This window comes from Neoarius graeffei, chromosome 17, assembly GCF_027579695.1.
Source record: "Neoarius graeffei isolate fNeoGra1 chromosome 17, fNeoGra1.pri, whole genome shotgun sequence".
Lineage (NCBI taxonomy): Eukaryota > Metazoa > Chordata > Actinopteri > Siluriformes > Ariidae > Neoarius > Neoarius graeffei.
Genome location: NC_083585.1, coordinates 38193708 through 38206670, shown reverse-complemented (window position 1 = coordinate 38206670; position 12963 = coordinate 38193708). Strand labels below are relative to the sequence as shown.

Sequence of the window (12963 nt, the reverse complement as noted above, 5' to 3'; positions counted from 1 at the left end):
CAAAAGCTTTGTTGATGGGCTTTACAGCGTGTTACGCACCGCGATGCTGTGATATGGCGTGTCTGAATCCCACCACATGCTGCATTCCACTGATTGAAGTATGATCTTGCAGGTAGTAGACCGTTTCTTACTCAGCTGATTAACTCATCTGCCTGGATGATGGACGATCTTTTCAGAATCAGGAAGTATGGTGAAACCGAGCAACATGAAACACAGTGCAAAGCTAAAACACAACTGTAAACATGTAAAGATGCGAGCTGATTAATAAATTTCTACATATCTGCTAAAATTTGCTTTGGGTACCAATTTGGTGGCCAGTTTTACAGGAAAATGAAAGTCAACTTGAATGCATCAAACTATGTTTAAAATATTGTTTAAAGGAACAGTCCACCGTACTTCCATAATGAAATATGCTCTTATCTGAATTGAAACGAGCTGCTCCGTACCTGTCCGAGCTTTGCGCGACCTCCCAGTCAGTCAGACGCAGTCAGACGCGCTGTCACTCCTGTTAGCAATGTAGCTAGGCTCAGTATGGCCAATGGTATTTTTTGGGGCTGTAGTTAGATGCGACCAAACTCTTCCGCATTTTTCCTGTTTATATGACCAGTGATATGAAACGAGTTCAGTTACACAAATTGAAACGTAGTGATTTTCTATGCTATGGAAAGTCCGCACTATAATGACAGGCGTACTAACACCTTCTGCGCGCTTCGGCAGCGCATTGATACGGAGCTCAGATATCAACGCGCTGCCGAAGGTGTTAGTACGCCTGTCATTATAGTGCGGACTTTCCATAGCATAGAAAATCACTACGTTTCAATTTGTGTAACTGAACTCGTTTCATATCACTGGTCATATAAACAGGAAAAACGCGGAAGAGTTTGGTCGCATCTAACTACAGCCCCAAAAAATACCATTGGCCATACTGAGCCTAGCTACATTGCTAACAGGAGTGACAGCGCGTCTGACTGCGTCTGACTGACTGGGAGGTCGCGCAAAGCTCGGAGAGGTACGGAGCAGCTCGTCTCAATTCAGATAAGAGCATATTTCATTATGGAAGTACGGTGGACTGTTCCTTTAATGTTCTCCTAAATACATTTCAAGACAGCATGAGCTCGACATTTCAGAAAATACGTATGTCAATGATTTTAGCACACATGATCTAGATTGTGTTGGTGGACAGATGTGACAAAATCGAGATGTACTTAAATGGAATTAGTATAAATTGCAGTATGCATGTGAAAGACGTATAGCAATGTGAGAAATAGCTAGAACATTTACACTGGAATGCAATCATATCTGTAGAAAAGACTTTATTCAATAAATTCATCGAAGAAATCAGCACAAACATCCAGTTCAAAAAGACTGCAACAAAAAAACCTGTGCATTTTATATTAAGGTGCTTACATTATATTTAGAATGAAATTGAGCTCTGTGCTATATTATATCATTGGATAATAATAAAACTTTATTTAGGGGAGCCATCTATATTGGTTTGAAGACTTTAATATTATTGGAAAGATTTTTTTCACGTTCGTTATGTTAGTTGTTTCTCAGCTTTTGTTGCCGCATTCTGTCTTTTTCTCGCCGTTGCTCCAAGTGTGATTTCGTAAGTTGCTTTTGACGTTCTTTTTGTTACCTTGCTCTCTTTTCTTTTAATACTTTTGATATTGTTGGCAGTTTTTATTTTCATTCCCCACCTTTTCTTTTCAGCTGCTTTACATCATTTCTCCTCTATTTTTCCCATAATTTCACATTTCTGTAACAAAAATATCTATTAGAGATAATAAGAAATGGTATACCAGTGGTGTTCTAGTTATCAATGACTGGCATATTTTTCCTTACACAGATATTTTAATTGGCCTAAAATTAGTGGATGGACGTGCTAGATTAATTGACGAAATCATCAGATAGTAAAAGTACCACACACTTTCTCGTTCATGCATGGAAATGATGAAATATATTAGATATATCATTTTATAATTTACTATTAACACAAAATTCCTTTAGGTATTGTTCTATTGAATTTTTACCTACAATAACACCATGACTATAAACTGGCAGAAAGCAAATTCAATATTCTATTTGCATAATACATGTAATCCATAGTTTGAGAATACTGTTGACTTTTTTATGAACAGGCACTGTATTTGACTAATTATTTGAAAATCTTCAACTGAGCTATAAAGGACATTGAAAGAAAATTATAAAAATTGGTGGACGGCCGTGACGATGGGTGATTTATTCCATTACACATGTCAAATACGTCACCACCATTACAATATTAGTAATAAACTTCTGCCTACTGTATTTAGTTGTCCTTAAGTACAAATATTAATGCAGTAAATCCAAAATTAAAAAAAATCAGGAACAAAAAGTGGATGCACGTGACATGTTACGGAAATATTGTTTTGCTGCATTTATGTACTTTTTGTACATCAAGAGACGAACGCTGTCGGGAGAACTTGCATTCCATTGTTTTTAATGCACTTCCTCATAAATGAAACATTTTGCTGAAATGCTGCTAAATTTTAGTTTACTGCTTCATTTTGAAAAGCTACAATTTCAAAAAAAAGTGACATTTGGGTTATAAATATACAGATGAGGTTTTCATGATTGGTTCAACTAGCAACACCTGTAAAAATAATAATTAATAATACATCTGCATACTAAATCCCATATTTCATAAACATCAGTGACTTCTGTAATATAGTGGCTTTAAAATTTACAGCAAATTATCACTTGGCCAAATATGACATGAAAATGCATGCCTTAGTGGGTCAGAAAGAGACTTTTCAGATCTGAAGTAAAACAAACTACAGCTTTCTGCAACTCGCCGCTTCTGGAAATATGCATAATGTAACCATATATGTATATAATGAAAAAATATGCTTGTGTGTCACATTACTTGAATTAAAATTATCCATTTATATATAATGGTACCCTGAGCAAATCTTAGCCCATATCCGATGATGATGGAATGTGTCTTATCTTAAAGCTAGGATCGGCGATGTTGGAAAAACCAGCAAGAGTAACCTAGATTAAAAAAAAAAAAATCCAACTGAATAATCCCACCCCTCCCCTCAGGTCTCCCTCCAAATGCACTCTTCCAAAACACTTGAACACGCACCGCCTGACTACTGCTGGAGGACGAGTCCATGAAAGAGAGGGCACTGGGGGGAGGAGCGTAGCACAGCGCATCATTGTCGTATCCAACTACCTTGTCATTTACATGTAAGAGAACGCCAAACATTTTCATAATGAGTGTAAACAGTGAACATAGCTATTGTTTGTACTCGTAGCTGTCAAGCTAGCATGTTTAATATTGGAAAATCTGATTGAAAATGGAGCTTGTAGCTAGATATGCTGGCTAAATAGTTCAGGAAAGTAATAAATACTCCCCACCAAAAAAAAAACCCACAGGTAAATTACCTGTTCAACAGAAATTCTGCAACCATGCCAGCACTTTCTGGACTTTTCAACTCCCTCAGTTGTCACCGTGATTGAAAAGTCTTACCAGTGTTCACTCTGGTTTTGGGCTCTTGTTTTATACAAACTCTTTCAGCATAGCCTTTTCTATTTCAGTCTTTCTTTTCTTGCTTTGTTGAGCAGTGAAAGCTGTCGTCAGTATAACGTTGGGTGCAACTGGAAGTTTTGGCTGCCTTTTCTCTACCATTCTTTTGTGACTAGCTCGCTAGCTTTAGCAGTTGCTGGGCTGCATCCGACATCACAGCCATCTCCTAGATATGCAAGACATGAAGTGGTGGTCAGCTAAGCTCACTGTTCACAAAGTGTTACTGTCACTGGGGCACCTTGCTAGTCGTTAAAATGCCAGACACTCGTGGTGTGTTGGGCTGCTCGAATCAATCAAACCGTGAAACTAAATTTTTAATTTTATATGTAGTAATTTATACAGACACATCAGGAAAAAGTTGGGATGGGATGGAAAATTCAAATAAAAAAAAAAAAAGTGATTTCTACATCATCTTGAACTTGTATTAAGAGTTCATGCTTTATTAATCAGTTTCACTTCATTTGTTAATATTAGAGATGCACCGATACCACATTTTGTGAAAACCGATACGAGTATGAGTACTATCATTTCAGTACTTGCCGATACCGAGTACTACCGATACCGATACTGTTGATGTTATTAAAATATAATTTTTCAAAAATTGCAGCATTTGAATATTTAATAGGCCTACTTTATCTATTTCCCGTGAATGTTGTTTTCTAACTGGAGTGATCATGCACACGGGTTCACATTGACAATCTCCGCTGCTCCAGAAGCGCAGAGTAGCCTTGAGTCCACGTCACACAGCCAGACAGCGCCTCTTCACGGTAGCGCTTATCTTTTGCAACATTGTTACAATAATGTTGCAAAACCTAAGCGCTGCTGCACTAGGCCTACATAACAATGTTGCAAAAGAAGCGCTACCGTGAAATGAAGAGGCGCTGTCTGCTGGCAGTGGACTACAAGGCTATCTGCGCTTCCGTGTGCAACCTCTCTCGATTGTCGCGCAACATTCACTCCCAGAAAACTACACTCATTGCAAATAGCCTACACAAAGAATTAAATATTTAGCTGCTGCAATTTCTGAAAAAGGCTGCTATTTATTTGGATTAGATTACAATGTCCAACTTTCGAAGTCAAGAAAGACTTGCACTCTTGCAACATGTAAGACCGATTGTTGATGAAGGGAGGATGCAATGTGATCATTTCACTCCGCTGGTCACTTACCCCCTCTATCATCGGCCTTCCGCAACATTGCGGTCTTGGTTGACTTAAGGGTTGTTCTGGTGGTGCGCTTAAACTACTCCAATTACATTTAGCAACAAGACAAGGGCGTGAAAGGGAGGAGCAGTGACCATCGCAACATCACAGAGAGCGCACAAGATAACAGTGGCGGCCGGCGACGATGTATTATTTAATTTCCATCGCCAGTAATGCAGACTAAAATATGCCCCACTCCCTCCTCTCATGTGCATGTGCGCACATCCTGCTGTGTGCTGCAGGAGAGTTGAATGCCTCGAGCACGCTCTTGTTCAGTCGCAGAACTTGTTAGGCAGACGCTGTTGCTGTCCATTCGCAACATGGCGTCCCGTGCTCGTGGAGCTCCATACCTGTAGATGGGACGTCAATTTCCTTGGTCTTAGCGTTGCCCTCAACTGAAACAAGTTGGAAAACTCAATCAGCCATTTCTTAAAGCTCTCTCTCTCACTCTTCACTCTTAAACTCTCCCGGTTGGACTCGTACTTAAAAACTCTGCCGGTTGGATTCACCTATACAAAAATCCGATTTTCATTTGTTTGTTAGTGAGTAGCCTGTCCTACAAAACCCTTACCTAGGCGAATAGCCAACATTAAAAAAGGACAACGTTGGGGATCTTAGCGTAGGCCTATCTGCGTATGGCAGCGAAAGGGAGTGGAGTGTGGAGAGATGTTTAAAATGAGTGTTGGGGAAAGATGTTGTGACGGCACTGTTTCATGACTATGCAAACACATCTTCGTCATGGAAAAATGGGTTGTTGTCGAACAATTTTTTTTTGTCTTCTGACGAAATTAGCCTACGCTCAATGCTTGAGATTTACAATTTTTTTCCTGGGAGAGGCTTTTTTTCCTCGACCGGACGCTGGCAAAAGGCGCTTCACGGAACACTATCGGCGCATGGTATAGCCTATCATATTATGCTCAAGCCTGAGCTCAACAATGCTTCAGGTTTTTTTTTTTCTCTCTCGAATGGAACAAAAAGCGCTGCGGGGAACATTGGTATCGGCGCATGGGATCGGCACTGGTATCGGTTCATGGTATCGGCAACTGTTTGACAAGTACGAGTATGAGTATATTAGTGGAGTATCGGTGCATGCTTAGTTAATATACATCCATTCCTGTGTTTCAGGCCTGTAACACATTTCCAAAAAAGTTGGGATGGGGGCAATTTCTGGCTAGTAATGAAACAATTGGGTCATGATGTGATTTGAGATGGGTGCCATCAAACGGTGATTTAGAATGATGATTTGGTGCAAAATTGGTATCCAGGAAAGGACTAATCTTTCAGCAGCAAAGATGGACCGAGGATCTCTAGTTTGTCAACAAATGTGTGACAATTTATTGAAATGTTTAAAATCAAAGAAAGATACGAAGGGATTTGGATATTTCACTTTCTACGGTACTCCTCATTTAAACGATTCAACGAATCTGGAGGAATTTCAGTGCATAAAGGGTAAGGGCACAAGCCTAAGCTGAACACTCGTGAGCTCCGATCCCTCAGATGGCACTGCATCAAGAACTGTCATTCATCTATAGCTGATATAACCATATGGGCTCGGAATTACTTCGGCAGACCTTTTGTCAAGCTACTATACGGAGTTACATCTACAAATACTAGTTAAAACTTTACTGTGCAGAAAGGAAGCCTGGTGTTAACTGTGTCCAGAAACGCCGTCGACTTCTCTGGGCTCGGAGACATCTGGGATGGACTATCACACAGTGGAAATGTGTATTGTGGTCAGATGAATCAGTGTTCCAAGTGTCTTTTTTTTGAGCTGTGGATGCTTTGCGCTCTAGACCAAAGATGAAAATGACCATTCAGATGGTTGCTAGCAACAAATCCAAAATTCAGGGTCTGTCCTGGTATGGGGTTGTGTTGGTGCCCTTAGTGAAGGAAACTTACACTTCTGTGATGGAGCATTAATGCAGAAAAATATATTTAGATTTTTGGAGCAACATTGGCTGCGTTCAAGACGACATCTTTTCCAGGGATATTTCAACAAGACAATGCAAAACCACATTCTGCACACATTACAAAGGCATGGCTGCGGAAAAAGAGGGTGTCTGTCCCCAACAGAGAATGTGTGGAGAATTTTGACACGAAAAATGACACTGACCCTGGATTGTTGCGCACCTTTAGACCTGTTTGCAGGAAGAATGGGGCAAAATAACACCTGAAAGACTTCATCACTTGTTTAAAGTGCATATTCTGGACCTATTTATTTATTTTATATGAAAGAATGTCCCTTTACACACTCATCCAGACGGGTAATTTTGCACAAGGCCATCTGTCTACAGCAGAAAAAAATAAAATAACAAAACGCGTCTGGAAAAATCCCAAGGGAGTCTGGAGCCAGATTCGTGACGTCACCTGCGGAAGCGCCAGCAGGCTGCGCGAGCTTTGCACGGTTTCAGTGCACAGGCTGTGTAGACCAAGCGCTCCCATTTCTCTCACTGTCTGGTCTTTTGGGAAACGATGAGTACTAATCCCATCAAGATTGGTGTTGCTACACCCTCCTACGATACATCTGTTAACCATTTTAATAATGACGTGATAACGTTGAAGAAATTTGCAGAAAACCACCAGGTCGTTTTCTCATAAACAAACCAGCGCTGATGTAGGATTCAGAGGGAGGCGTCCCGCACGCGACGTCACCAAAATCAGTGTTTGCCGGGAAATCCAAATGTCAAGTTTTTTCAGAGGCGGACCAATTCGCCTCAAATGGCTCGATTTCAACTGAATTTTTCTGGTATTGCGCAAGGTAAAAAAAAATTGCAGAGAATGCAGAATGTTACAGATATTTGACCAAAGTTTAATATAAAATAGAATTACATTGATCTTGCTCCTGAATTTACCCGTGATATGCACTTTAAGTGTTAGGAAAAGGAATGGCAACATTATAAAGTAGTAAATGCTTTACTGTCCCAACTATTTTTTTTTTTTTTTGAATGTGTTGCAAGAATCTCATCTCATCTTCTCTAGCCGCTTTATCCTGTTCTACATGGTCGCAGGCAAGCTGGAGCCTATCCCAGCTGACTACGGGCGAAAGGCGGGGTACACCCTGGACAAGTCGGCAGGTCATCACAGGGCTGACACATAGACACAGACAACCATTCACACTCACATTCACACCTACGCTCAATTTAGAGTCACCAGTTAACCTAACCTGCATGTCTTTGGACTGTGGGGGAAACCGGAGCACTCGGAGGAAACCCATGCGGACACGGGGAGAACATGCAAACTCCACACAGAAAGGCCCTCGCTGGCCCCGGGGCTCAAACCCGGACCTTCTTGCTGTGAGGCGACAGCGCTAACCACTACACCACCGTGCCGCCCCGTGTTGCAAGAATCAGAATTGAAAAAAATCCTGAGGTAAAACATCAAATAATGTGGTGTTTTGAGTGCAATACAATTCAAAGACTTATTTGCAAAGCTCTTCAGTTGTAATTTCGACTTCAGTGTACCGTCTCCCGTTTTTCTGCGTTGGGTTTGTAATTAACTCCAGCATGCGTTGAATCAGGCGTATTGTAAGGGACCTTTAACTGTGCAATGTGGTTTCTCTTCAGTTTCTGAGTTTGACAGTTTCGATTCAGTTTGTATACACCTTTTGTGTGCCTTGCTGTGACATGGAACTAAAGTTCATCCAGATGTCCAGATCAAAAAAGCTACTGAAACTGTGTACTGAGAAACTGAAAAGCGTTGAGGGTTTAATCACTGAAACTGAAAACCTAATAATAAAGTTAAGAAAGCTGTTCAGGATCTTTTTTTTTTTTTTTGCCAGTGTCCATTTTGTCGAACATGGTCATGTTGTGATTTAGTAATTTCAAACCAGTGAAATCTAAGCTACATTTCTTGTGACGAATGTGAACAGGAAAAATATTTTGCACCCGTCAGGAGAGCTCGACCACATCACTTGAAATTTTTAAATTCAGGCTATACTGTGAAGCTGGTTGGTGAGATTGCTAACATTGCACTTAACATTTTTAGCTTTTGTGTATACCGCTGTTTTTTCTGAAATTCAAATGTGTAAGTACGTTCATCGCGTTATACGTTTACAATGCGTCTTTCCATTTGACATTCATTTGTGCACTTTTTTTTAAAGATTTATTTTTGTTAAAGTATTTTGCATCTCCACAAGGGACTTTCTTACCATCCTTATCTTGTCACTTGATGAGCAGATGTTCATGGGTCATCGCCATTTCATTCTTGCTGTACTATTTTCTGTTTCCCCACCCACATAGCCTTAGTGGTTTTTTTTTTTAAATATAGTCATGTAATTTCTGGTAAAATTATGAAGGAAGTTGTGTGTCTGATTTGATAACATTCAGTGAAATGGTTGTCATGTCTAGCTAGAGTTTGTCCCTGCGTTTTGTTTTTTCCTGTTGTCTAGAGAATGGCATTTTAAGTACAGGGCTCACCCTTAATCATGTTGTTCCAAGGAAAGGCATCAACACATCACAGAAACCTGGGAAAGTCCTTTATAGTGCACGGAGATTTTTCTCCGACTCCATCACACTATACAATGCAAATATTCAAGATCAGGCAAAGGTCCTGCAAATGGTGCGTGTTGGTTTTTTTTTTCTTTCTTTCTCTCTCCCGTTGAGCTGTGGTAAATAACCTTCTGGCAAGGTTATGTTGAAGAGGTGTGTTGACGATGATGAAATCCCTTCTTCTAAAATGAGCTACACATGATGATGGACAAATAACCAGCCATGACTTTTGTATGAGGGTATGAAAGATTGAGTATGCAAATTCAAATCAAGGTTTTCTGGAGCAGAGCCATGTCGTTTATCATTTAGCTTGGGGAATGTGCGAAAAAAATAAAACTAGTGTTAAGATTACAGCGACCTTAAGATTTGTTTGTAGTTGTGTGACCTAATTTGGAAGCTTTGTGCCCCCCCAATATCCTTAAATATAATATATTTAAGCTTGTGTACAGTCTGGTATGAATTGAATGAATGAAACAGATGGGAAGTTTATCTTCGAGTGTTGAATAGATATTTCACAAGTGAACGAGTGATATATTTTTCAACATGAGAAGATAAACTTCATATCTTTGTGCCACTGTGTAATACTCTTTATTAACGTGCATTAAAAAAAAAAAGTTAATCAAAAATTAATTTTGAGCCGGTTTGCCATTTTTTTGAAAGCGCGCATCTAGTCAGTGGGAAAACGCTGGGAGTGACGTCATCAGAGTGAAATATCTGGAATTGTTATACATGCAGGTCACTTTTTCGATGGAATAAAAACGTGTTCCAGAGGTGAACAAAGTACCCAACTTCATTACTTAAGTCAAAGTACAGATCCTACTGGTCAAATGTTACTCTGATACAAGTGAAAGTTGTCCAGTCAAATTTTTACTTTAACTTATGTACTGAAGTACTTGCTTTTAAAAATACTGGAGTCTTAAAAGTACATTTTCTGTCAATGCAACGTTACTAGAAAAGAAAGATTTCTACATTGTTTATTTGGCAAGATTATGCGAAAACATTTCTGAAAGGACTTCAGATAAGTTATTTTAGTGTAACTTTGTTTTTACATGCTAACTAACAGTGTCCAAGTTAACTAGCTATGTGTTAATGTTAGCCATGGACAAGGCGATGGCAACTTAGTGGGCAAATCCACAGAAAGTCATTTGACTAACCAGACTGCATAGCTACGTTTGCAACGTTATTGCTAGCTCTAAAAGCAGAGACAACTTTCGTTGCAAGCTTTCTCTTGGAATAAAATGTTTATATACCTCAATATGCTTCTGCAGGTTGGACACGAGTTTTTGTAGGGTATGATTGTGGTTTGTTTTCGGCAAGCATTTAAAACGAAACGGATCTTTAATCCTTTCAGAAAACTCAAACATGGGTTCCAGGTAAAGCCATGGGTGCGTGCATTCTCCAGAAGAACCGCCTCTTTCCATTCTGCCATCAACTAATCATGTTCAAATAATGCTGCGGAGAAATCAATGAATTGATTTGATTCAGTCTATGGATGTGACCCTAGTGATTACTGATTGGCGGTCAGGGTCACCTGCGAAAAAAAAGTCACATTTTAGAAAAGAAAACCAAGACCTCCACTTTCAAAGCCACTTCACAGTAACGAGAACCTTGATAGGAGTGTAGTGGAGTAAAAAGTACGATATTTGACTTTCAAATGTAGTCAAGTTAGTCATAAGCTTAAAAAAAAAAAAACTCAAAGTACAGATACTCAGTGTACTTAGTTACTGTCCACCTCTGACGTGTTCTATTCCCTTTCAGCGGGTTTCACTCATTTGGTTTGATAGCATGTCATATTGTTAGCATATCACTTGCACCATGTGATGTTAGCACATCACTCTACCCGATGGAGAATGAGCGTTGAATATGGTTCGACATTGCATGGTTGTCAAGGTAACATGTCACACTTCAGGGCTGATGCGAATATTCAGTGAGAGTGTTTTCTGCTATGCATGCGCAGAAGCGTTTCTTTGTTTGTCGGTGGCCCCCGCAGTAAACTGTCGCAGTGAAATTGAAAATACCATAAGATATGTGTTGCATGTAAAACTTCCATGCTAGCGAGTGACTGTGACAATTTGTAAACGAACGTGGCCACCAGGTTTGCTTCATTAAATACAGAAGCTTCGAGAGTTTAAACTTTTTGTAAAATCTAGAATTGTTCCATTGATTTGTGTGTATAATAATATTGGCTGGCTTTTTATTTCATTCTGTTCAGCTAGGCATGATGAATGGAATACAGAGTGTTTCAAAAAATTTATCATTTCACAATCTAATAACTTTGCCAATTCTCGTTTGATTGACCTCAAATTTTAATAGCATGTGTAGAAACGGGTCAAAAGTTAATGTTTTTATCTTTTTAGCTATAGAAGTGCCATTCACTGGAAAAGAAAAGGTGTGTCTATGTTAGACTTGCTTGCTTAAGGATGTCCGTCATATCCGATGATGACAATCCTGCCTCTGCTACTTGTGAGTTCTCATGTGACTATAAAGTCCAATCCGTGAGCCACGCTGCCTGCCGCAGACAGAACAGTTAAGGGTACTGACTGGGAGTATGGGTGTGGAACTGGCTTCATGTCTCTTCAAGCGTCTCCTGGTCCGTCAGTCTCCTCGGTCCTCCTAGAGCTTCTGCACCCCTTGCTGACAGAGCTGCCGCCAGATGGCGTGTTGGGTGGCAATGTCCTCCAGCTGGCTTGGGTTCAAACCACACTTTTTCATAGTCGTCTTCAGTTGGTCTTTAACAGTTTTTCTGGCCCCCTGCCAGGCAGCAGCCAACATGTAGCTGGCCATACAGCACCTTGCGACGTAGGCATTCCTTCGGCATCCTGATGACGTGAACGAGCCAGCGAAGTTGGTGCTGGGTGATGATGGCTTCCATACTGACGCAGTTGGTCTTGCGGAGGATTTCAGTATGGGGCACTTGGTCACTCCAGGATGCATTTGGAGATATCTGATATTGAAAGCCTCAAGCATCTTGAGGTGGCGATTGTACAGGGTCCACGCCTCACAGGTGTAGAGGAGAGTTGTGATGACGACTGCCAGATAGACTGATATTTTGTTGTGGAGTTTGAGGTCTTTATTTTGGAAGACCCTTTTTCTGAGTCTGCCAAAGGAAGATGACGTATGTTTAATCCGGTTTTGTATCTCTCTGTCTGCTGGAGTCGTCAGGGAGGAAACTGCCCAGGTATTTGAAGGATTCCATTATTGTAAGTGGTTTGTCTGAGACGGTGAAGGTTGGTGAGTGGAGTAGAGGGCCACTGGCATATTACTTCAGTCTTGGCCACGTTTATGGAAAGCCCCATCCTGCCATATACCTTTGCAGCAGCTGCAAGGGTGACCTTGCAGTGCTTCTGGTGTATGGGCCACGACTGCACAATCATTGGCATACTGTAGTTCAGTGATGTGCTCAGATGTTGTTTTTGTGGCTGCTTGGAGCCTTCGGATTTTAAACAGATTCCTGTCAAGTCTGAAGTCCAAGGTAATTCCGCTGTCTCTTTCAATGTCCTTGAGGAGCAGTCGTGTCACACACGGGAGGAAAATCGTTAAAAAGAACTGGAGCAAGGATGCACCCCTGACGTATGCCAGTGCACACCTTGAATGGCTTGAATTCCTGGCCTTCGATGGTTACACGTGCCATCATGCCTTCTTGAAACTGCTGGAGGATGTTAACAAACCTTCGTGGGCAGCCAAACTTCAGAAGGATTTTCC

At 40.6% G+C, this 12963-nt stretch overlaps 1 protein-coding gene across 1 annotated transcript in view; it reads left to right on the top strand.

Moving 5' to 3' along the window:
• The first annotated feature begins 3105 nt into the window (after positions 1-3105).
• Positions 3106-12963, top strand: part of fndc3a (fibronectin type III domain containing 3A) — a 222948-nt gene continuing 213090 nt past the window's right edge. Inside the window, 1 exon segment of the mRNA XM_060944161.1 lies at positions 3106-3234. Within this exon segment, the coding sequence (XP_060800144.1) occupies positions 3233-3234 (2 nt within the window). The 5' untranslated portion in view covers positions 3106-3232.